Source organism: Macadamia integrifolia, chromosome 3, assembly GCF_013358625.1.
Source record: "Macadamia integrifolia cultivar HAES 741 chromosome 3, SCU_Mint_v3, whole genome shotgun sequence".
Lineage (NCBI taxonomy): Eukaryota > Viridiplantae > Streptophyta > Magnoliopsida > Proteales > Proteaceae > Macadamia > Macadamia integrifolia.
The window spans coordinates 11402673-11428900 of record NC_056559.1 but is presented as its reverse complement, the minus strand read 5'-3'; the positions used below and the strand labels follow the sequence as shown (position 1 = coordinate 11428900).

General features: G+C 37.0%; 2 protein-coding genes across 9 annotated transcripts in view; both read right to left on the bottom strand.

Moving 5' to 3' along the window:
• Positions 1–18033: 18033 nt before the first annotated feature.
• LOC122073617 (uncharacterized protein At1g01500-like) lies at positions 18034–22903 on the bottom strand. 8 transcript variants are annotated; one of them, XM_042638217.1, is made up of 4 exons: positions 22161–22902; positions 21980–22067; positions 20386–21162; positions 18034–18497 (listed from the first exon to the last, which is right to left on the bottom strand). In XM_042638217.1, exons 3-4 carry the CDS (start codon positions 21085–21087, stop codon positions 18270–18272), a joined length of 930 nt encoding a protein of 309 aa, XP_042494151.1. In that variant the 5' UTR covers positions 21088–21162; positions 21980–22067; positions 22161–22902; the 3' UTR covers positions 18034–18269. The 8 variants fall into 8 exon arrangements, with proteins under 8 accessions (XP_042494151.1, XP_042494150.1, XP_042494149.1 ...); XM_042638216.1 differs by having other exon boundaries at positions 20386–21158; positions 21980–22903; XM_042638215.1 differs by having other exon boundaries at positions 20386–21148; positions 21980–22903.
• Positions 22904–24795: 1892 nt separating this feature from the next.
• Positions 24796–26228, bottom strand: part of LOC122073619 (protein AE7-like 1) — a 4767-nt gene continuing 3334 nt past the window's right edge. Inside the window, exons 4-5 of the mRNA XM_042638225.1 lie at positions 25593–25638; positions 24796–25099 (exon numbers count right to left, since the gene is read on the bottom strand). Coding sequence (XP_042494159.1) covers positions 24999–25099; positions 25593–25638 — 147 coding nt within the window. The 3' untranslated portion in view covers positions 24796–24998. The remainder of the gene's footprint in view (positions 25100–25592; positions 25639–26228) is intronic.

The window sequence follows — 26228 nt, the reverse complement described above, 5'->3', positions numbered from 1 at the left end:
ATTCAAAGAAGAGTACATGGTTAAATGAACAGACTGGGAAGACATCATTAATCATAAGGTAGAAAAGGGTTTTTTCCAGGCCAAATCTTGATGATTTAAAAATTGTTTTTTTTTTTCCAAGAATGCAAGAATTCAATAATACAGTGAAGATACTAACGAGTAACATGAATTACTTAAAATTTGAAATAAAGAAACAGGGGAAAATGCCAATGGTATGGTTCTTCAGAAAAATTTAGGTCCCAAACCAAAATCGCCATGTCCGTCACTTGCAGAAGCATCCAATTCCAATTCCAATTCACTAAAAGAAAGGAGATTGAGGAGAGAAGTTAGAAACCCGTTCGGGCACATTGTTCCGAAGCTCTACCATACTGGTCTTCAAGCGTTGAAGCTCAACCTGTAGGTTTTCACGAACCGATGATGAAGAAGACAGAGAAGGCTTCAAGAGTTCAGGGCTCCAATTGGCTGATCAAATGCGTTTTCTTTCCCAACTTTACTGTTACTCTTTATAGAGTGTGTAGAGTCAAAAGATCCGTTGAACAATAGCTCTTTTCCGATCAGCGGAATCGCTCTGCAATTACTCCTGAAATTACTCATTCTGTATCGTTACTATGATTCCGTGATGAGGCCGGATGGCTATCTCACCAACACAACCAATCACATATGAGGATGGATTGGTGCTTCCCACCACCATGGTTCCTCTTCTTTTGAGGGTTTCTTGATGAGTTGAGAGGATCGGATCTTTTCTGCTTCCAACTGCTTCAGCAGCTCCATGTATGCAAACTTCAATGCTTCAATGTCGCCCATACCGACATTGGCATCCATAGAAGCAGAGTTCTGGTTGTTGAGAAATTTATTTAGGACCGATGTGACAGAAGGGTTACCGTAAGAGAAAGCGTAATTTAAAGAAAGAATAATTTACAGCGCCACCCCCTGGAGAATGCCAGTATTATAAGAACATCCCCTCTCTTTTGCCAAATTAGACTCAAACTCCCTTGTCAGTCTCTATTAACTTATGGGATGAAATGAAAATTTAATCCTTATGAGGAAACACCTTTGTCTTATTATCCAAAAAATACCCCCTCTTCACCTGTACACCATTTCATTCTCTCCTTATCACTTTCTCTCCTTCTATCGTTCTCTCCCTACCTACGACTTGATAGTCCATCGTCGGCGAGAATCGGAAATGGCCCCCATTGAACATCGAACACAATCTTTAAAAATGCATTCGAACTGAAGCTTTAGCAGAGTAGAGATTAACTGATTCCATTTCTATTATACAAGTCGAGAGGAGTTTAATCCAATAACTCCAAGAACAAAAACTTGAGAAGTTTATTGGTTAATTGCAATTTTCGGCCACAAAAATTCTGCTAAAATTGGCGGGGAGAGCAGAGGGAGAGAAGGAAATCAATAAAGATGAAGAAGACAAGAAGCGCTCGAAAAAAGAAAAAGAAAAAGAAAAAGAATAATTTATAACAAAAAATAAAGGGTTTCACAGATGGATGACACTTGGACTTAATCAAATTCGCATTCTCCCCGAAGCTGAATGCGTGCACCGGGATCTCCAAATGTGAGAATCTTGTCAATGACACTTGGGGTTTCGAACCCCGTCGATCCTCTGAATTCGCTCTAGAGACACGCTCGTCCTGGCCGTCGGGTAGGAGCATGATACTCGCCACGGGATTTCTCTCCCATCGATCTTCCAGCACCTTAGTGGCTTTCCTCAGAGCTTCTCCAACGCTGGTACCCTGCCCAACGACGAGCCGATTGATGATTCGCCGCACCAAGCGCTGGCCCTGAGCCGTCATCCTTCTCAGCGACAACAACCTCTTGGAGCACGCCGAGAAGACAATGATAGAGAGCCGATCAGAGGAGCCAAGTGACGATATCACAAGCCGCATGGCACGCTTCAGCATCTTCAATTTGGCGTCGGTCATGCTCCCTTTGACATCCAACACAGTGACTAGATCGATCGGCACACAACGCGAGGGATCGAGCAGTGGCGCTGTCGTGCTAGGGCGTGCCGGGGGTGGAGGAGCCTTCACCTTCAATGCCACCACGTAAGTCTCGTGACTCCGGCCAACTGAGACCACTGCGGCCTCCGAGAGAGCCTCACCTCCACGTTCCTCAAATGTCTGCCTTTGATTGCGCCATCGTCAGAGGAGATCTTTATGGTAGACGAAGGATTGGGATTCACGAAGAACCCTTGGAACTCCTCGATTTCGTCTCCAGAATTACTTTCGCCATTATTTTTAAGGGCAAAATGGTATTTAGAAAAAAATTGAATTGTTGAAGTCAGCATCCTTGGTATATTCTGTAACAGAGACTGACGGTAAGGGGTTTGAGTCTAATTTAGTGAAAGAGAAAGAGTGTTCCTATAATATTGACATTCTCCAGAGGGTAGTGCTGTAAATTATTCTAAGAGAAAACCCTTCCTGTCGGAGAGAAGATAAGGACGGTAATCTCGGCACCACAGAGGATGCCAAGTTCGTTGGCCTTACTAAAAATCCCAGCTTTCCATTTGGAGAAGTTGACGACTCGATTTTTCTTACAATCAATCTTCTTTATTTCAATCTTTTGGCGACCCTTCCCTTTCTTCCTCTCTTGCTTCATCTCCATTAAAATATGATCTCCCAATGAATCAGTATCCAGATCACCACCTTCTTACAGAACCCAATTAAGAAACAAACAGGGAAATAACAAACAAGCCTCAACAAAGAAAGAGTGCTTTGGACTGAAGGAATTGAGATCATATGATTCCCAATGAAACAATACCCAGAGACCACCACCTTCTTACAGAAAATTAAGAAATAGAAGCCTAAACAAAGAAAGATCGCTGTGGACTAAAGGAACTGTAATGGGTAATATTTATAGACTGAGTTAGTTTCTATTTTCTTACAAGGGAAGTTGTTAGCATAACAAGGGTGGGTTGTGTTTGATAAAGTAAAAAAACATAAAAAGACTAAACTATCATGAAAATATTTATTGAAGAATGAATTGAGTGGGGGTAAATTAGATACTTCACTTGTTACAAATTAAAATAAAAAAAATATATCCAGAATTGGAATTGTAGAGGAATTTTAGTCCTTTCATCTTATTTCTTCAATTTTCCATTCTCAATCTATTGTAATCAACATTCGAGTTAAACCTACCTTTCTCCAATCTATTCTAATCGACGTTGGGTTTACACAAAAAAATGGTTGGCTTTTTCTTCCCTGAGGTTGGAAGGTTTTTCTTCCTTGAGGTTGGGAATGAAGAAAAGGGTTTTTCTTCCTTGAGGTTGGGAACGAAGAAAAGGAAGACGAGAAGAAGAGGTTGGGAATGGAGTCACTGAAACTGAAGAAGAAGAAGAAAGAAGGAAGAAAAGAAGGAGAGGTTCAAGCTGATTGGCTTGACGTTATTTTTTTTTAATTTTTTTTTTTGAATCTATAATTTTTTATGCTTTCGATTATAACTTTATCATCGACTACTTTGTCATTAAAATTTTTTTTCAGCAATTAGTTCGCCCTAATCATTCCCTTTACAGTGAAATCATCATATGAATTAATTGTAAGATATGAAGAACCCATTGTTCATAAACATTTCTATGAAATCATCATCTGAATTATTTTCTTCAACCCCATCAATGCCAAATGGAAACACTTATCGTAAGTTACACATGAAAACATAAATGAAGAATAACCTAATTTACCATATCAGTATCGCCGTACAATAATCTTATCATCGACTACGTCACCATTGAGGAGCTTTTTCAGCAACTGGTTGACCTTGTTCATGAGCCTTTCGGTGAAACCATCATCTAAATTATTTAGTTTTTGACCAAAAATCAAGTGATGATCATAAAAATTCATGTGTTAAGGATTAGATGATAAGAACACTAGGAACATCATATGGGAGTTTTGCCAGCCATTTCAATGGAAGAAGTCTAATGGTCATGAAGCTTTTTTGCATGATATCAGTTAATAGCGACCTTCCATTCTTTTTAGAATCATGACTACCGTCTCTTTCATAAACTAATGGCCTATCCCTGTCAATCAAAGAAGAAAAAATCCATTTCAAGAGAACTTTGTATTGTTACTTTTTCTATTCGAGTGGTAGGAAATTTATGAAAGTGGGTTGATCATTTGACAAATTTTTTTTTTTTGAAATAATTACATAAGATAAAAGAAAAAAAAATTAGGCTAAAAGGCATTAGTGGGTAGAAATGAAAATGGAGTCTTATGGTTTACAAGTAGAATCATAGGTATTTACAAGAGGCTATGCATTTTTTATTTTTAATTTGTTCATAATTATATGAACAAATGTACAGTTACTCTTCAAAGAAAATTGAAACTATGAGAAACAATGGACTCCTCAATTTCGATCAATTGTGCTCCTTGATTTCAAATGAGTAACTGAGTTCCTAATGATACCTCTGTCGTCGTCTTCAAACTGCATAAAGGAAGATGATGTTAGTTTAGATTAAGGTAGAAATATTTCCATTACCTAAAAGAAGGAAAAAGGATCAAGGATGAAGCTTCTGGGTTCCAATCACTAAATATACCTGCCTATTTGTTAGAGTGTTGATTCTTTGGGAAAGCAGGAATGTGCAACACCCCCTAGAATATAGTTGGACTGTTACTAGTACTGAGTCCCATGACATCATTTTTAATATGAATTTTAAAGTGCACTCACTTTCAGCTTTGCTGAGCAAACTCCCCTCGCAAACTCACCAGATGGAGTGATCTTCTCTTCTAGAGTGTGTATACATATGGTTCCTTTTGTAGAGCAAAGCATGCCTTTGCTTTGCTCAACTGAAATCCAAGATCACAAGAAACAGTCAAGGAAACAAAGATTACAATAAATATTCAATAGATTCACGGCAACTTGCCTAAAAGCATGTGAAACCTAGAGGTTAAGCCACATCCATTTGGATAAAGTTGGATCTATATCCCCATGTTCCTCACTTTGAACATTGAAAGATAAAGACTCATCCTCATACCACTCTGACCACAACTATCCACTCCATGATTAGCTCTATATTACTTTCTAGCTAAAAATCAAATCCCTACACATTGTTCTAAGCTTGCTGTGTCTTTACTAAGTTTGAAACCTACCTAGATGGCTCCAATGCCTGAACCAGGTCTCCAATATGTATATTGTCTTGTGAGACTTGCACTGTTTTTGAAGAGCTACTAAAGGAAACCTAAAACTTGAAAATATCTGAATTGTAGGTATAACTCACTTTATTTACTCTGTGAATAAGTAGTTTCTGCTTGCAATAACTTAGTGCCTATCATCTGTAGGTTTTGAAGTTGCAAGTTGGGCTTGACTTGCTGTTCTAGACACCAGGTGGATAGGGGATGAAGTTGGTGTTGCTGGCTCTACTTGCTTGTCCCTTTTTTCTGTACTTGAACACAATATGATGAAACTCCAGAAATTTCTGAGTTTATGGCCTTCCATCTATCTCTTTTTCCTTTGCATACCCCTATTGGGATTACTTGTGCAGATTGTTTAGGTTTCAATCTTCTATTCATGAACTTCAACATATCATGTCCTGTATGTTTGAATCATTATAATGTAGTGATAAAAATTTTCTCCTATTGATAGCCATCAATTTTTTTTTTTGTTTATCACAATCTTGCAGCCATGAAAGAAAAATTAATGACTTCCTTTTCATCTCAATTTATGTAGTACAATCACAATAATTCAAATTATGTATATCCTTTCAGTCTTCTTGAAGTTTCAAAGCTGTAAGATAAATTGAACCATCTTGAAAATATATTTTAAAGAACTTTGTAATCCTGCTCGAGGTTAAAGAACTTTTTCTACTCTTCCAGGTCCTTGGAAATCCAAAAGGAGCTGTGGCTGTGGTGTTCTATATTTTGATCTTCAGAAATGCTGTTTCAATGACTGGAATGCTTGGTTACTTGCTAACAGTTATGGGAGTCATCCTTTACAACGAAGTGAAGAAACGGAGCAAGTGAAGAAACCGTCCGTGCTGAAACGGCATACAAATACATTTTTCTTGTATTTTATCTTTTTTTTGTCATGAGGGCCACAACATGCTTCTTAGAGCTGAGGCTGGTGCTTTTCAGCCGATCTCCAAATTCTTTTGTTGGAGACCGGCAATAGGGTTTCCACCTGTAACAAGTATCAACATCAACTTGTATGTTTATTTTCAGAATGGAACATAAGTGCCAAATTCAGAATTGCGGGCTAGGGCAGGTTCGGGCCATTAGGGCCAAACTTACACCCGTATCCCAGGGTACACACCGAGCCAACCTATAGGAGCTTCCTAATCTACCTAAAGCCCAAACCAGGGCTGATATGTTAGCTGGCTCTATTTGAGTCTTCAAGTTTTGATTTGCGAACCTAGGTTTTTGAATTAAAATGTGGATCAATTATGGTCAAATTGAATGGAATTTAGGCGTATTTATGTGCAATCTAGATTTCTTTATCAAATTTGTGGAAATTAGGTCAAATGATAGAGATTTTGACGAAATTAGGATAGTTTTTTCTTATTTGTCAATCTTGATTATATTGTTAAAAAATGGTACTATGGTCGTCTAGGGCAAATTAGTCATATTTAAATTTAGAAGGGAGTGCCTCAATGACACCACTAGGGGTGTAAGTTTAGCCCTGATGATCGGAACATGCCCAGAGCCCGAACCTTGTCTAACCTGACTATGAGGGCCAACCCGACCCAACCCTGTGTGGGGTTGGGCTGGCCCTGGGTTGAGGCATAGAAAACCCAACCTGACCCTAACCCGCCCTGAGTCTAACCTTGATTATTATTGTGCTTTGTAGAATGCAGGTGTCTCTCCTAGCCAATGGAGAACGATATTTCCTGGTGGGAGTTTCTTATGTAACAAGAATATGATAGAGAATAGTATAGCCAAAAGAAAGCACAAAGCCAAAGGAAAAACCAATTTCTACAGCCATGAAATATGGAATGAGGAGAGAAGGAGGCTTGTAGTACTTGAGTTTCTTGGTCCTTATATATTGGAAATTAACCATTATCATAGATCAAAATGAAATTCTAATAACAATGAATGATTGAATTATGCCTTAATATGTTTTTGATGGAGGAGATTAAAAAAATGGTAACATGGAATCTCCATGAAAGAATGATAAAATATCTTGTTCAGTATAGTGTAATGGAGGAATTCATTTTAGCGTTTTAATTAAAAACCCTTTGCTTCATATCTGTCAACTTTCTTAATTGTCAAATGTTGCACTTACCGGAATGTGATTCCACTAAGAAGACCAGCTAGGGTCAACCCGACCCGACCCAACCCTCACCATATCTCAGTTTTAGGCCCCACTAAAACTGAGACCTCAAAACTTGGGGAAAACATCGAAATGCTAATCTAAGTGGATCCTATGACAAATTCTATTTTGAATTCATGCCATTAGAATTTACAAAATTAGACAAAAGAAAATTCAATGAGTCTTAATAGATTTGAACCACCATCTCTTGGGTAATCCCCAAGTGCTCTACCAATTTGAGCTAAAGACTTATATAAGAGATTTGAACTACCATCCTCTTGGGGAATCCAAACCACTGAAGGCCACATCAAGTACAAGTTACAAGTTACCTAAACATAGAAAAATGAAACCATGACTACCAACACTAGAAAATTTCTTACTGCAAGCCTTTGACAAGGTCATGCGCAAAGTCATGTACAGAATCTTCAAGAATTTGACAATCCTGTAACCAATTTACTATGTTCAGATTTTGAAAACAACAAATCTTTTCATCTCAATAAAAGTTGCTTAAAATGTTGGCATTCATTTTCTATCACAAGACATTCATTTTCCCACATTTTATATTATTAAAGTGACTAAAACATATAGGCAAGTAATGTAGGACCTCTTCTAGAGATTGATGGAGAAAGAACAAAGAATTTCAAGGTATTTATTTTTTATTTGTTTCAGGTGCGTCTGAAAATATTTGAAAAAGAAAACAACTCTGCAATCAGGAATAGGTTTCACATAGTAAAATTTTGGGTCAAGAAATACAGTAATCTAAAGGATGTAACAGGTAGGCAGATCAGAATTGATGTTTGAGATCTAATAGAAACAGAAAAAGATGGGCATTTAGGAAATTTCCCAATTTGTGCTATGGAGATCCTAGGCCTAGGGGTTTTGAGGGAAAATTGAATGGATATGCATTTTGGACATGGATATGCCTGGAAAAGCATCAGCAACTTCAAAATAGAGTGGCATCGGTAAAAAAACTGAGCATCAGCCATCTACACAACAATCAACTACAATCCCTTTCACATATTGCACCCTTAATTAAAAATATGTCTTGACTCTCCCAAATCAAATTAGAATCACAAACTCTAAGGTTTATAAAATAGATAATTAAACAAACTTGTAAGAAACCAAAATTAAGCCCAAAAAGCAAGTTTTGTCTCTCAAAAATAGGTTTCCAGACAAGTTATCAGAGTAGGACTATATATCACTCTCCTAAATAAGTGCTAAGACAAATCTACACAAGAATAAATGTCCTTAACTTAGAACTACTCTAAGCAACAATAGTATTAACTAAAACTTTTTTTTTTTTTTTGATAGAAATAAGCAATGGAAATTTTGTTGGAAAAGAATTAAAAAAAATATATAGGCCAAACAAGCTAAAGATCAAATACTATGCAACCTACTAAGGAGATTTTCAATTTCCTACTATGCTAGGATGATATCAGACTGCAACTACAACTGCACTATCAAATATTGATGCCATTTATTGAATGCGACTACCTTAGTCATGCAGCTATGAACTATATAAATACAAACAGACATCAACAGATTTAAGCATCCTTTTTGCATCCAAAAAAATCCTGGCAAAATCAAGTAGCAAGTCATTATCATGCTTCATACCAATTAAAAATGGATATGAGAAACAATAGTAAAACAGAAAAATTAAGAAACATAGGTACCTTCCGTAATAAGGCCTTGAGATCTTCACCAACACAGTATTCTTATACCAACCATATGTGGGTAGAAGTCTCATACCTAAGAGTTGCAATAAATAATTAAACTAAAGAATTTAGCTGAAATTCCAACCAGAAAACAGAGTTATCGAGCATTTCATTCATGTTTGTGATGAGCTCTGTGTAAATGATATGTAGAATTTGTTAGAATTCAAAGGATAATTTGCATGTATTAAGTGGTCATAAAGCAAGTCTGTATCCAAGTATATTATCTATGAGAACTCCAACTCCTACAGAGGGGGAAATCATGAAAACAACTCTTATCTTTGCCTTTCTAGAGCAAATTCTAAACTATGAGCTATTTTTTTCCCCATTGCCCCTACATAATACTCCCTAGACTATTATACTACTTGTCCACCTCCTCTACAGTTGTTCATTCTCCTTTAAAGAATCTTTTGCCAGTGTTCTACACATATCAAGCTATAACTAATCAACTGACTTGCATAACAAATTAAAGTACATTTGGTATCAGAGAAAAATTTATAAGGCTAACAATTGGTATTGGAGCCAAAGCAATTAGTTTGACTTACTCAGAAAATACTAGATTATTGGAATTAGACTATCATTGCCTCGTCATGAATCTATGACTAATCAATTGACTTGCTTAACAAATTAAAATACATTTGCTATCAGAAAAAAATCGTAAGACTAACAAGTATTTATATGAGCGAAACTGAGAAAATTAAGAAACAAATAAGGAAAGAACAAACAAGCCTCAATAAAGAAAGAGCACTTTGGACTAAAGGAACTGAGATACTATGATTCCCAATGAAACAACACCCAGATCACCACCTTCTTACAGAAAATTAAGAAACAGAAGCCTCAACGAAGAAAGAGCGCTTTGGACTGAAGGAACTATAACGACTAGTATTTATAGGAGTGAGTTAGTTTCTAAAATCTTGTAGGGAAGTAATTAGCATAACAAGGGTTAGTTATGTTTGGCAAAGTAACAAAAGTGTAAAAAGACTAAATTATTATGAAAATATTTATTGAAGAATGAATTGAGTGGGGGTAAATTAGATATTTCACTTGTTACAAATTAAAATAAAAAAAATATATCCAGAATTAGAATTGTAAAGGCATTTTAGTCCTTTCATCTTATTTTCTTCAACTTTCCTTTCTCAATCTATTTTAATCAATGTTCGAGTTAAACCTACCTTTCTCCAATCTATTTTAATCAACGTTGGATTTACACAAAAAAATGGCTGGGTTTTTCTTCCTTGAGGTTGGGAACGAAGAAAAGGAAGACGAGAAGGAGAGGTTGGGAAACGGAGTTAGTGAAGAAGAAGAAGAAAGAAGGAAGAAGAGAAGGAGAGGTTCAAGCCGATCGGCTTGAGGTTAGGGTTTTTTTTTTTTATCTATAATTTTTTGTGCTTTCGATTATAACTTTATCATCGACTACTTTGTCATTAAAAAGCTTTTTTCAGCAATTAGTTGGCCCCAATCATTCCCTTTACAGTAAAATCATCATATGAATTAATTGCAAGATATGAAGAACCCATTGTTCATAAACATTTCCATGAAATCATCATCTGAATTATTTTCTTCAACCCTATCAATGCCAAACAGAAACACTAATCGTAAGCTATCTAATGTCATTATTTAGGAGAAAACATAAACGAAGAATAACCTAATTTACCATATCAGTATCGCCGTACAATAATCTTATCATCGACTATGTCACCATTGAGGAGCTTTTTCAGCAACTGGTTGACCTTGTTCATGAGCCTTTCAGTGAAACCATCATCTAAATTATTTAGCTTTTGACCAAAAATCAAGTGATGATCATAAAAATTCATGTGTTAAGGATTAGAGGATAAGAACGCTAGGAACATCATATGGGAGTTTTGCCAGCCATTTCAATGGAAGAAGTCTAATGGTCATGAAGCTTTTCTGCATGATAACAGTTAATGGCACCCTTCCATTCTTTTTAGAATCATGACTACAGTCTTTTCCATAAACTAATGGCCTATCCCTGTCAATCAAAGAAGAAAAAATCCATTTCAAGAGAACTTTGTATTGTTACTTTTTCTGTTCAAGTGGTAGGAAATTTATGAAAGTGGGTTGATGATTTGACAAAAAAATTTTTTTTTTTGAAATAATTACATAAGATAAAAGAAAAAAAATTAGGCTAAAAGGCATTAGTGGGTAGAAATGAAAATGGAGTCTTATGGTTTACAAGTATAATCATAGGTATTTAGAAGAGGCTATGCATTTTTTTTTTTTTTAATTTGTTCATAATTATATGAATAAATGTACAGTCACTGTTCAAAGAAAGTTGAAACTATGAGAAACAATGGACTCCTCAATTTCGATCAACTGTGCTCCTTGATTTCAAATGAATAACTGAGTTCCTAATGATATCTCTATTGTCGTCTTCAAACTGCATAAAGGAAGATGATGTTAGTTTAGATTAAGGTAGAAATATTTCCATTACCTAAAAGAAGGTAAAAGGATCAAGGATGAAGCTTCTGGGTTCCAATTACTAAATATACGTACCTATTTGTCAAAATGTAGATTATATGGGAAAGCAGGGATGTGCAACACCCCTAGAATATAGTTGGATTGTTACTAGTGCTGAGTCCCATGACATCATTTTTAATATGAATTTTAAAGTGCACTCACTTTCAGCTTTGCCGCGCAAAATCCCCTTGCAAACTCACCAGATGGAGTGATCTTCTCTTCTAGAGCGTGTACATATGGTTCCTTTTGTGGAGCAAAGCATGCCTTTGCTTTGCTCAACTGAAATCCAACATCACAAGAAACAGTCAAGGAAACAAATATTACAATAAATCTTCAACAAATTCACGGCAACTTGCCTAAAAGCACCCTAGAGGTTAAGCCACTTCCATTTGGATAAAGTTGGGTCTAAATCCCCCATGTTCCTCAGTTTAAACATTGAAAGGGCAAGACTCATCCTCATACCACTCTGACCACAACTATCCACTCTATAATTAGCTCTATATTACTCTCTAGCTAAAAATCAAATCCTTGCACATTGTTCTGAGCTTGCTCTGTCTTTGCTAAGTCTGAAACCTACCTAGACAGTGCCAATTCCAGAACCAAATCTCCAATATGTATATTTTCTTGTGAGACTTGCACTATTTTTGAAAAGCTACTTAAGGAAACCTAAAACTTGAAAATATCTGAATTGTAGGTATTACTCACTTTATTTACTCTGTGAATGAGTGGTTTCTGCTTGCAATAACTTAGTGCCTATTAGATCAAACACCAAAAAATAAAAAAATAAATAGACAAAAGATCCGCACGACACAAAGATTTAACGAGGTTCACACACCAGGGTGGTGTGCTACATCCTCGGGCGAAGAAGAAGATGTTTTACTATGCAGAAGAGAGATTACACTCAAACAGCAGTGAGAAAACTCGCCCTGAAACCCTAGCGCCCAAAATACAATGACCTTTCTCAACATGACAACAATACATTATATACTCCAAGTCGTGGGTCGACCCATCGGGTCATGATCGATCTGGTAGAACCCCTCTGCTTCCATCACAGATCTTATAAAAATTTTCATTCGAGTCGCCACCAAAATATGTCGGATCGGGTCAATCTTCAAAACAGGTCAAGAATTCGAGGCGAACTTAACAGTGCCAATCATCTGTAGGTTTTGAAGTTGCAAGTTGGGCTTTACTTGCTGTTCTGGATACCAGGTGGATAGGGGATGAAGTTGGAGTTGCTGGCTCTACTTGCTTGTCCCTTTTTTTTTGTACTTGAACATAATATGATGAAACTCCAACAATTTCTATTAGTTTATGGCCCTCCATCTATCTCTTTTTCCTTTGCATATCCCCTATTGGTATCACTTGTGCAGATTGTTTAGGTTTCAATCTTCTATTCATGAACTTCAACATATCATGTCCAGTATGTCTGAATCATTGTAATGTAGTGATAAAAATTTTCTCCTATTGATAGCCGTCAATTTTTTTTTTTTGTTTATCACAATCTTGTAGCCATGGAAGAAAAATTGGGGACTTCCTTTTCATCTCAATTTATGTAGTACAATCACAATAATTCAAATTATGTATATCCTTCTAGTCTTCTTGAAGTTTCAAAGCTGTAAGATAAATTGAACCATCTTGAAAATATATTTTAAAGAACTTTGTAATCCTGCTCAAGGTTAAAGAACTTTTTCTACTCTTCCAGGTCCTTGGAAATGCAAAAGGAACTGTGGCTGTGGTGGTCTATATTTTGATCTTCAGAAATCCTATTTCAATAACTGGAATGCTTGGTTACTTGCTAACAGTTATGGGAGTCATCCTTTACAGTGAAGTGAAGAAACAGAGCAAGTGAAGAAACCGTCTGTACTAAAACGGCATACAAATACATTTTTCTTGTATTTTATATTTTTTATATCATGAGGACCACAACATGCTTCTTGGAGTTGAGGTTGGTGCTATTCAGCCGATCTCCAAATTCTTTTGTTGGAGACCGACAATAGGGCTTCCACTTATAACCAGTATCAACAGCAACTTGTGTGTTTATTTTCAGAATGGAACATGAGTGCCAAATTCAGAATTGCGAGCTAGGGCAGGTTTGGGCCATTAGGGCTAAACTTACACCCCTATCCTAGAGTACACACTGAGCCAACCTATAGGAGCTTCCTAATCTACCTAAAGCCCAAACCAGGGCTGATATGTTAGCTGGCCCTATTTGAGTCATCAAGTTTTGATTTGCGAACCTAGGTGCTTGAATTATAATGTGGATAAATTATGGTCAAATTGAATGGAATTTAGGCATATTTATGTGCAATCTGGATTTCTTTATCAAATGTGTGGGAATTAGGTCAAATGATAGAGATTTTGACGAAATTAAGATAGTTTTGTCTTATTTGTCAATCTTGATTATATTATGAAAAAATGGTACTATGGTCGATTATGGCATATTAGTGATATTTAAATTTAGATGGGAATGCCTCAATGACACCACTAGGGGTGTAAGTTTAGCCCCAACGATTCGAACCCACCCTGAGTCCGAACCCTGTCTAACCCGACTAGGAGGGCCAACCCGGCCCAACCCGGGGCTCGGTTGAGGCATAGAAAACCCAACCTGACCCTAACCCGCCCTTAGTCTAACCCTGATTATTATTGTGCTTTATAGAATACAGGTGTCTCTTCTAACCAAGGGAGAGCCATATTTCCTGGTGGGAGTTTCTTGTTGTTGTCATTGAGTTTCTTGTGTGACAAGAATATGGTAGAGAATAGTACAACCAAAAGAAAGCACAAAGCCAAAGGAAAAACCCATTTCTATAGCCATGAAATAAGGAAGAAGGAGAGAAGGAGGCTTGCAGTACTTGAGTTTCTTGGTCCTTATATATTGGAAATTAAGTATTATCGTAGATCAAGATGAAATTCTAACAACAGTGAAAGATTGGATTATGCCTTAATATGTTTTTGATGGAGGAGATTAAAAAAATGGTAACATGGAATCTCTATGAAAGAATGATAAAATATCACGTTCAGTATAGTGTAATGGAGGAATTCATTTTAGCGTTTTAATTAAAAACCCTTTGCTCATATTCTCTTTTACTTTCCTTTCTTATGATACAATGTGGTAAAAAAGCTTTTACATTTGATAGAAAAAAAGACTGCTAAGGTTAAAATAAAATAAAATAAATCTGAGATTACATTTAAACCTACCCAAACTAATAGTGGGTGCCTGTGTAGAGATGAGAAAAGAAAGAGATGGGGTAACCTTTGTAAGGGAAATAAGAAAGAAAAGAGAAGGGGCAAGTGAATTTAACAAACAGATGCTCTACATCATGATTTTAACCTTAAATTTTAAGCCAATGACCTGCCACTGTTAGTTAGGGCCTTCAAATGAAATCATAGGATTAAACACTATTTAGGCTTCAAGATTTAGCTTTTAGAGTTTAGGGTTTAAGGGTTTAAGGGTTTGGGGTTTGGGGTTTAGGGTTTAGGGCTTAGGGCTTTAGGGTTTACGATTTAAGGATTTGGCTTTGGGGTTTAGGGTTTAGAGTATAGGGTTTATGGTTTAGGGTGTCAGGTTTATGGTTTTGGGTTTAGGGTTTTGAGTTTAGGTTAACGGTTTAGGGTTTAGGGTTTAGGGTTTAGGGTTTCGGGTTTAGGATTTAGGGTTTAGGGTATAGGGTTTGGGGTTTAGGGTTTAGGGTTTAGGGTCAAGCAATGACTAATCAACTGACTTGCATAACAAATTAAAGTATATTTAGTATCAGAGAAAAAATTGTAAGAGTAACAATTGATATCAGAGCCAATGCAATAAGTTTGACTTACTTAGAAAACACTACAGATTATTGGAATTAGACTGTTATTGTCTCGTCCTGAAGCTATGACTGATCAATTGACTTGCTTAACAAATTAAAGTATATTTAGTATCAGAAAAAAAATCGTAAGACTAACAAGTATTTACAGGAGTGAGACTGAGTTGGTTCAAACTGAACACGCTCCCACGCCTTTACTTCGTCTGTCTTAGGTTTCTCTCTCTCTTACTTTCTGGGAAATCAAGAAATCAAGTTAGTTTCTAAAATCTTGAGCTTAAAGTAAAGATTGTGAGATCTCGGTTTACTTAGTTGATAATATTCGTATTTCTCTCTCCAGTTTGACACTTTTCACCTCTATCCTCCGAAGTTTCCTTTCATAAGATGTGGTCTTCAATTTAACCGATTAACGATCCTTATGCAATTGTTTATTTGGATGAGATTTAAGATTCCAATTTGACGAATGTTGAGCATCAGCTTCTAACATTGAAGAAACCCTCTAGTCTATATAGTTAGGAGATTTGGTAATCTATATTATATATTGACACCATTAGTGACTTTTTTTTTATCTTTTATTATTATTATTATTATTTGGATAACAACACTGGTGACGTTTCATAACTATCAGAATAAGAATTTGCCACATCAGCAACCATGTGGTGAGTGTACTTTTGTAGGTGAGAATCTTTCCATGTCAATAGTAGTTAGGTTGTGTTTGGTATGTAATTTCATGAACATGTTCTGGGTTTAGAACTCATTCTAAAATGATAGAAACATTGTTTGGTATGTATTTACATTCTAAATTCTTAGAAGGAGTTCAAGTACGGGCGTTGTTCTAGAATGCGCCAAAAGGCTTATTCCACATTCTTGTTCTCCTAAAATCATGCATTCGTGCATTAGAGTATTGAAAACCCTGCTCCTCTCTCTCTCTCTCTCTCTCTCTTTGATTGAATTGCATCATAGGTGATGTTGCCTTTGCAGTAGTAGTGGTTGTAAATGGCATTGTGATTCTGGCTGACGGTGACGTTGCGAAAGGTTTTGTTGGAGTTAAATGAAAGAGACGAGAGGAGGATGTTCATGTTGGAGACTTGAACACAGAGAAGGCAGAGTCGTCGCTGTATCAAAGGTGTTCCATGAAATTCTTAAGGTGTGTTTGATTGGATGAATCTATAGAGACATGTATCTAATATAGATGTAATCCCATAGATTGGTTCCCTAGAATCGTGTTCTTAATAAAATAATCATACAATACGATGTGGTAAAAAAGATTTTACAATTTGACAGGAAAAAATGCTGGTAAGGTTAAAATATATATATACATATGTATATAAAATAACATTTAAACCCACCCAAACTAACACCGTGAAGGATGTGTCAGTTTTTGAAATAGAAGAGACGATTTTACACTTCTTCTCTCTCTCTCTCTCTCTCTCTCTCTCTCTCTCTCTCTCTCTCTCTCTCTCTCTGTGCCCGCATTGTGGGTTTTAATCTCCGATTCAAATCTCTTCTGGTTTTTCTGTCTTTCCCCATTGTTCAATCTCTGGTACAAAAGCCCAATGCACCAATGGCCACCATTGGCAGAAAATGTTCTCCTTTTTTAAGTTAAAAAATAAAAACAATCTGAATACAACATATTCAAAGGACATATACTGAACACACCCTTGTATCAGAACCCTATGTGGGGGCAAAAAGCACAAAACTACCTCACTTTCAAAGATGCTCTGCATCATGATTTCAACATTTGCAAGGGAAATGAGAAAGGAAAGAGAAGGGGCAAGTGAATTTAACAAACAGATGCTCTGCATTATTATTTCAACCTTAAATTTTAAGCCAATGACTTGCCACTATCAGCTGGGGCCTCCATATGAGATCAGAGGATTTAAAACTATTTGGGGTTTTGCTTCAACATCAGATCAGAAAATTTTTCACAGATCAGTTTAAGGTTAAAATTGTGTACCAATGGCTTTGTTTTAGGTTTAAGTCCAAGCTTACTCGTTAAGATACTTCCTTCAATGCTCTCAATTTGTTGCAATTACCACTAATAGTGGGTGCCTGTGTAGGGGTAGACCAACTTCAAGCAGCTTTCATCTACCTCATTTTCAAAGAAGCTAATAAAACCTCTTGTGAAGTCATTAACCCAAAAAAAAAAAAAAAAAAAAAAAAAAAAAAAAAAACCTGTGTTGAATATCATCACATTTCTAATAAACATCATTTTCTAAAGATACAAATATAAGGATGACAATCAACAGGCTTGTCATCCTCATATGGCAACCCTGGTTCTAAAAACGGAATGGAACAGAACAACACAGAACAGAACAGAACGGAACGGTTTGTGTTCCAAACCTCATTTAATGTAAGTTAAGAAAGCCTTTGGGACTGACAGTTTAATGAGCACATTAACACCAAAGCAATTACATAAGAACAAAAGTAAAAATAATTGGCAAAGGAAAAAAATTAACGCCACCTTCTTAGCTGATTCAGTTATGCCATTATGGGTGACGACTACCTTTAACATGGTGCAGTTGCATTTATGGAAAAAATCAAAAATAGAAATAAAATAGTTTCAAAGTTCATATATTAATGGAACTGTAATTTAGCATAAATTAAAACATGAGCATTGAGGAACAGTATTCTGCTCAGGATATCAACCGCCAAAGCCACGTTCTAAAAGGAAATTAATGGAAGCAGTGCATAGAGAATGATCTTGTAATACAGACGGGCATATAATAATGTCCCAACGTAGAAAATTTTGAATTTTAGGATCATTAAAGCATGCATACTTGTAAGAACCAGACTCTATATGATCCAGAAAGGAGATTAGCTTTGTTTTATTTCTGGGGATTCCACCAACAAAATTTTGTCACGGTCATAGCCTTGTTTGTTATTACATCAGTTCACAAAAACATACAAAGCGACAAATGACTTTAGTAAGCATAATTAAGTTCGCTTCCTGGGAAAAGCCCTTTTCTTTTTTTTTTTTGGGTTGGGGGGATGGAGAGTAGAATAAAATTGAATGAACAATTGGGTAAGCCTGGAACTACACCAGCTGCCTTTTGAAGTTTCTGGTGGTTGCTTGGTATGTGCGAACCAGCAAACCTACTCCTATCCCAAGTCCCAGACATATGCCGAGGCCAATCCCAACACCAACCCTGACTCCAGCATTGAACCATGAGAGTTCACCTTCATCACTCTCTATGTATTCCGCCCTTGAGTATGGATCATTATAATCATCTAAGCTTTCTGGTTTGCAATGGTATTCTACAATCTGCAAACAAGGGACAGGGAATGGAAAGTAGAATGAAAGTTAAAGCAGGTTCTGTAACTAATTTATATCAATTCTCAAACTGAAAATTTAGCATGTTCAAGATAATGTTACTGGCCTTCAGCTTTATAGATAGGACACCCACGTAATTTGGATATATACCCATCTTTGAGATAGAAGATACATAGGTTTTCCTTCATACAAGAAATGGCTATAGAAACCATCACTCCGTGAAGTTCAACTTCAATTATGGATAAAAAAGTTTGAATTAAATTGCATAAATAGGAAGTCCTGGTTGAGTAATTTGAAATGGGCCTAGAAACTAATATATGAAAGAATAATAAATAATAAATTCATTAGCACTAGTTTAATGAAAATATTTCTAGCATCACTGTAGGTTCACAAAATTTTGGTTACCAATACAAGGTCCCTAACTTCTACAGGATTTATTTATTTATGTTCTATCAGATGGCCAAAATTCAGGAGTGGTGTCAAGGAGACGACAACAAGAATGAAGTGCCTCAAAGATGTGATAAAGGACAGAAATTATTAGGCACTGTGCATGAGAATAATTGAAGAACCAGAACCAGGGAACACAGCACTCTGAATAGGACTAGACTGGCCTGTATGTTTTGATCACCACAACAGCAAGGAGACAAAAAAAAAAAAAAAAAATTAAAAAAGGAAAGTAATGAGACTGCTCAAAATTTTGTGGTACCATGCCGAAGAAGGTGAAAAGAAGAACGTAGTATCTAAAACCTGCAAAAGAAGATTAATAGGCTGGAAAGATAACTTGAGGTACTTCTCCGATACCCAACTTGTCTTAATAGAAGTGCTTCAGGGAAGTGGGGGGTACTCATGGCAAAATCAAGGTGCATCCTCATCTCTTTTGTTGAATTCTTCCAAGAGTTTAGTAGGGAATACTACTTTCCTAGCACGGAGATTTTTGTATACATGTATGAAATGAAAGAAAAGTATCTAAGGCTTAATGCAAATGAAACAAACATAGGGATTTAAATCATAAAGAGAAGGGAAAAACAAAATAGTTCAGTAAGACAGTTGTGTGTGTGTGTGGTAGAGATCATCATTGAAGGATGGTGTCACAGGAGGGAAGGGTAAGGTTGTACTATTCCATAATAGATATATGCCCTGTCCATACCCTCCTGATCCCTGACCAATCCATAAGCTATGATTGCTCTTTTCTTCTATCAAAGAGGATAGATTCATGTATTTGTCACATAAAACATAAAGTACAATATATATTGAACGAGTAACTGATTATGATAATATTTTACGGACCACTCATCTCGAAAATTTGGGATGTATTCTATCCTAAGTCTATCTAACTCAATCTCTGGCAAGAAACATCTCCCCATCCAAAATAAGTAGAGAAACAAAAGAGACATCTGATATTCCCAGCAAGAAGTTGGATTGAACATAAGTATTGTCAGCATGGAACTGAAGCAATACATGAACCCACTACCCTGAAATTCAGAAATAAAAAACACAGCACCTCTGATTGCTGGGAAATTGGAAAAACGTAATTGTCTTTGATTGGAAGGTTGCATCTGGGAATCTAGTGCCCGAAAATTGAATTTTCAAAAGACAGTTTCTAACACCTTTTATCATTAAATTCTCTGACCAATTTGATTGGGAGGGAGGAGGGAAAGGAAAGGAATACCCGCTTTCGATCTGATTTTCAGGAAACCACCTTTCCTAAGAGAGAAAATCTCACTTTCTTTAACTTTACAATCCAACTACTTCAATTTGCTAATTTCTTAGGTAACCAGTCAAGAAAAGTGTAAGTACCTAACAACGCAAAACAAGAAAGGAAATATGGAAACCAAAAAATGAATCTAAAGACAAACATTTGGGGTTATTTATCAAGTACCTGGTAATCAAGTTCAGATGGATCATCTTTCTTGCCCTCAGTTGTCTCATACTCGGGGATTGAACCCAACATACCCTTCCTAGTGGTCTTCTTTCGGGGACATAGTTGCAGGGTTTTTGTCAAGATAATAGGAGTACCAGAAAAACAACCAGCCACATAAACCTCGATGGTTGGAGAAGGTAACTCAAGACCCATGTGTTGTTTTTCTTTCAAGAAGCATGTGCCTGAAACCACATGTGATTGACAAGTCATGGTCCATCTCTTGCAATGGTTTTTGGATTCCCCAGTAAAGCCATTAGACATCTCCAAGACCCCAGAGAGTAAAAGATCATCTGTGTCATAGACATCAAACTTTACACTCCCAGTCATCCTTGTACTATCTGTGCTCACAAATGTGACTTCCTCTGATTTCTTATCGACTCGATCCCTTCTAAGTAGGGAGGTCACGCCTTCTGTAGAGATGCTGCCTTTCACATTGTTAAATTCAAGGAGGGTGTCTGGGTTCAGCGGGATATGATTGAGTCTGAGATACTCAGGGGTCAAATCATCAACCTCAAAATTGCTAATCCTCACATAGAATACCCTCAGTTCAAACCAAGGCAACGATAGCTTGCTGCAGGCTTGGTAAGGGGACTGTCTGATGATCTTGCGACCAGAATCCGCCAATTCATCCTCGTTCATGGTCTCATAAGAACAATCCATGGCCTTGGAGTTTTAGTCCTCCTTGTCACTGAAATCTTTCCACATCTACAGGGATTCTTACCTGGAAAAAACTATCTAAGAAACAATTAGAAGGGTGGAGGAAACCTGCACCGACCACACAGAGCATATAATAAATACAGAAGCAAATCTATAGATAGCATTTTGATATCAAATGGGAAGCCAAAAGAAGAATAAACCCAGAAACCCGGCTGCTTCCAGGCATTCAACATCACCAGAAGGCTACCCATTGTAGCAGAATGTCGAACACAAGTGTACACAAATTCTATACCAAGAAAGAAAGAGTGCTCCCCAGTCAAGAAAAGAGAAATAAAAGAGGAATCCCAAATCAAAGAATGTGCACTATGCAGCCCATCAACTACCAGGAAGCAAAGGTTAACAGAAAAAGTATTTCTGAGCTACACATGATGCTGAAAACGAATGAAACAGAGTGCAGATAAACAGAAACGAGACCAAATAAGGAGATAGAAAGAGAAAAATCCGATGAACAAACGAGCACCTTAATCTTTCTTCGAAGCAATGAGACGTTGAGACCCAACCCAATTACACATAAGGGGAACAGAGATCGTTGATAAATGAAACGAAAATGGAAACCAAGCAGCACTTCCAGAGAGCTCAGAACGGGAGAAGAGAATAAAAAAAGCTCACTTTTATCGCTTCCTGGTTCAGTTCTAAGCCTAAAATGAAAGTAAAAACCCCGCAGATATCAAAAAAAATTGTCGGAGGGTATCACGCCTCGCAGAAGCAGACAAAACAACACACACACACACACTCTTTCCTTTTCATTGCGACCCATGTCGAACAGTCGAAGCATACAAAACCAGAAGCATTAATTTGATAGCAATCAATATAATTATGGGGATTTTGTGAATACCTACTACAAATATCTTCATTGACAGTCTCGCAGGAAGCAGGGATTGTGATTTCGGAGCAATGATCACCAATTGCTGATGTCCTCAAAACTAATGAACAGGATAGATCTTCGAGAAAAATAAATCTAAACCCACTTCTTATTTTCCTTCCTTCAAGGACAGATAGATGGAGACTATACTTACAGGGTAAATCTTTTTTCATCCAATTGATGGGGTTCCATGGCTTGGCCGTCACTCCCTCTCTCTGTCACTGCGAAGAAACTTGTGAGAGATCTTATCCACGAAAAAAGAATTCACGTCGACGAGGTCAATGTTTGAAAGGGACGCCCAAGCTTTTGAGGAGAGATATTTTGCCAAGCTTTTGAGAAGAGATATTTTGCCTTCGAGGGGAGAAGCACAGGACAAGAAACTGTATCTACAGTCGAGACCCAGGAATTACATTTTCTCTCTTCCATGATTCCATCTCTCCATAAACAGGAACAGTAACAAAGAACCTGCTTCTCCCCATGTCGAATTAACAGATAAATGACACAGTGAAGAAGAAGAAGAAGAAGAAGAAGAAGAAGAAGAAGAAGGAGGAGGAGGAGAAATGTCCATTGGGTACTCTTTATCCTGTAAATTAGCCATAAAAGTGATATATAATTAACAGAAATTCCCTACAATTTTGCTTACACACCAAACGAAACGGCCCAAAACTCCCAACTTCTTCCTAGCAAATTGGCATGTTGTACTGTTCTAGTGGTGTAAGTAGTTTGTTAGTATGTTGTCTACGCATTAAAAAAAATTGCTGCTCTGTGGACTCGCAGCCAAAGCCAAACAAATGGAATAATTCAATACCCTTGATCATAGATATCCCTTAGATTTTGGTATTTTTTCAAAATATTCTTCTGATTCCACTTCTTCGGCTGCTAGATTGAGTGCCAGGAAAGTTCCAACAATCCTGGCAGCAGCAAAATTTAATGGGTTGTCTTAATCTCTACACGACTCTCTCTCTCTCTCTCTCTCTCTCTCTCTCTCACCAGTTTCGCTCCTCAGCTTCTGCATGGATCTGATAGACGTTTTTCGCGGGTCTGCAACAAAAGAAGCAAAGGTATGAGATCATCATCTTCATACATCTCATGGCTATCAGTCACAGGCACATGACACGTGGTAGCTGAGTGGCAATACTGAGTGACACTTCACGCTCAATTCACGTGCATCCCAAGGACCGAGGAGATTGCCTTTTACCGTGACTCTCTCTGCAAGACTGCAAAGAAGCAATCTTGGTTTCGAAGTTGGGGGAGATTATCTGGCATTCACTGCAATGAAGTTATGAAAATTACTGCATTGGCCTACGAACCCAATTTTGTCTTTAGATGATTAAGAAACGATTTGGCTAAAGTTATACATCACTCACAAAAGTTCTTCTAGAAAATCATTGGCAGCAAACCCAGCATCGGCATAACAAAACAGAATGAGTTTTCATTCATGGAGTCTTCCACCATTCAATTCCAGAATATTTCCCAGTAAACATGTGGATGCAGAATAAATTGATCCAATCTCCTTAGTTTTTTGTCTTGTTCTGTGGTGTTCTGGAACCCTCTTGTAGAGAGAAGATCAGAGCAAACAGAACGTCATACCTTCCCTGAGCAGGGTCAGCAACATATTGGTAGGTCCCCTATGCATGACAGAGGGGGAACAGAAGCAGGAGATGGTGGTCATTCTTCAAGTAAGTTATGCGATTAAACCACATTTGGTTGTTCTGGGTTCAGGAATACAGGTTGGAATTGTTTTTCTTGAGGTGAGTGATTTGATTTGCATTGGTAACGTTCAGAATGAGCTTTGTTTTTCGCATGCAATAAGAGAGGAGGGGAAACATAGAGTGAATGGTGAACCAAAATAGTTTTTCCTTGATTGATGCAATGGAACACAACACATCCTAGAGGAAATGAATGTATTCTAATGCAATCTTCTTTAGTGAAAACTGCTTCCATTGGTACGTATTTGTGTTCAACCAGAGGAATGAATAAAGGTTATGGCACTCAGGCCAGTGTTCATAAAGGGCTGTCAACAGAGAGACTGATTTGATAGGGCAAATCCTTTTCCAAAGAGGGAACTAACCTAGGAATAGAGAAGTTCATCTTTCCGATAGATAGATAGGAGATCACATCGAATGTATTCTAATGCAATCTTCTATAGCGAAAACTGCTTAATTGGTATGTAATTGTGTTTAAGCAAAGGAATGAATACAGGTTATGGCAATCAGGCCAGTGGTTACGGTGTTCAAACCTCCACAAATCAATGTTCATAGTCTCCAAAAAAATAATGAGTACATAGTCTGTATGTTCAGAGAAGAGTGACAAACATATGGATCTGACAACTTCCTAAAACACCAAATTAGAGTTAAAAACTTAACAAAAGACATCTGAGATTTAAAGGGTAAAAAAGTGTCACCGGAAATGTTTCACAGAGGAAGGGGGAAAAAAGCTAAAAAGATACACCAGTTAGGTAAACAAAAGGAAATATAATTTTGCCAAAATATAGGAACAAAGAATTACCAAAAATGAAATGAAGTACAAAGGGGGGGGGGGGGGGACTAAGAAGCATGGCCATTGGAGCATTCATGTTAGGATCACCAGTCTAGTACTGAGTTACGGAAATGAAACAATGTGAATGGATCTGATAACAAAAGGGTAAAAAATGTGAGGTTGTATAGAAACATAATTGAAATGTGATATGACATCGGAAGACCCTTTTGCAGGATTATTATCAAGAGTGACCACAAACTACAACAGTTTATTTTCTAGCTCACAAGAAATATTAGCTTGCAGAGAAGATATTTGCGAAATAGTGTTGTAATTAAACTAGTGTCCCAATGTCAGCTACATGTTCAAGACACAACAGGGTGAAGGAAGACAATGCTAAATGAACGCAGAATAGAAGACAACACTTTGATACAAAATAGAATTCATGTATGGCAACATACACCAAGTAACAGCACATTTACTGTACAAAATGTTCTACAACAAGTCACAAGCTCCTCTAGAGTTCATTGGAGTAGAGGCACTCATCCACAAGTTGGCGAAGGTTGGGATTCTCCAGTGCAGCAGCAACTCTTTCTTTATCATTCAGCTGCTTATTAACTGCAAAAAGTGTGAAAACCCAACATCATTAATTTGGGCCTGGCAGATATGAACAAGTGAGAAAAGGGAATCTAGAAGTCTGTTGTTGCATATGAAGGAGAATGCTCTCAATGACGATGGAAAGAAGCCCCCTTCCCTCCCTCTTCTGTACACTTAACAAGGTGGTTTGAAACCCATGAATCTTCCACAAGAAGAATGGTGAAATCTTAAATGACTTGATTGCAGAAAATTTCCCATTTGTCATGATACCATAAATAGAGAATGGGTAGGAGGATCCAAAAAGGTTCAGGAGATTCCGTGGAGACCTCAATGGCATTTAAAAACCCCCTAGACAAGTGCAAATTGCATGGCTAAGATAAGGTTGGGGCTATACTCCCCAAAAATTTTCAAGTCTAAAACCATTCTACAAATTTTCACATAAAAAAGAGAAAAAAGAGTCACTATATGAATTACATCCGAAACAAGTTGGTTATCATGCTTTATTTCAATGTACCTGATTCTTCATTTGCATGAGAGCCAGGTGAGACTTTAATATCAACCTGTTCAAATGTAAGATACCAGGATAAGAAAGCTCCTCGATAAGTTTACAGATTTTCATGTAACAACAGAAAACTGCACAAGTTCTACAATTATTGATTACAAAGTGAAGAAGAATACTATCAATGCAATGAAGAATTTTTAAGCTTCTAATACTTTATGTCCTTACCACCTCAATCTCCTCAACTTGTTATTACAACATTCCAAAGGAAGAAAGGGAAAATTTATTGCCTGAATCTCAAATTTTTTAAGGTATTGGGATGGATGAGAGATATCATAAAGCGGTGACTTTTAGACCCTAACCAGATAGATAAAAAACAAAAGTAACCAACAAAAAGTTCAGAAAAACGATACAATTAACTTTAAGGAGGAAAACCACAGGGACAAAGAACATAACCAGAAAAATAACAGCAATACAAGAAGTTAAGTTGCACCTGGCTTGAAAATTTGCACTAATTTGTGGCAATAAAGGCAGCAAGAATTCCAATAAAAATTAATAAAAATTTGCTGAAGTACTACTGAAGAGAGTAGTATCTAACATTTCATTCTCTCTTCAGTAGTATCTAACAGCCATGGAAAGTCCCCCAACCCC

Coding starts and splice junctions, on each gene's coding strand:
- LOC122073617 (XM_042638216.1), bottom strand. CDS start 21,087: ATGGATTGTTCTTATGAGACCATGAACGAGGATGAATTGGCGGATTCT. Junction 18,498..20,385: donor CATCTGAACTTGATTACCAG/GTACTTGATAAA, acceptor CCTTGTTTGCAG/ATTGTAGAATACCATTGCAA.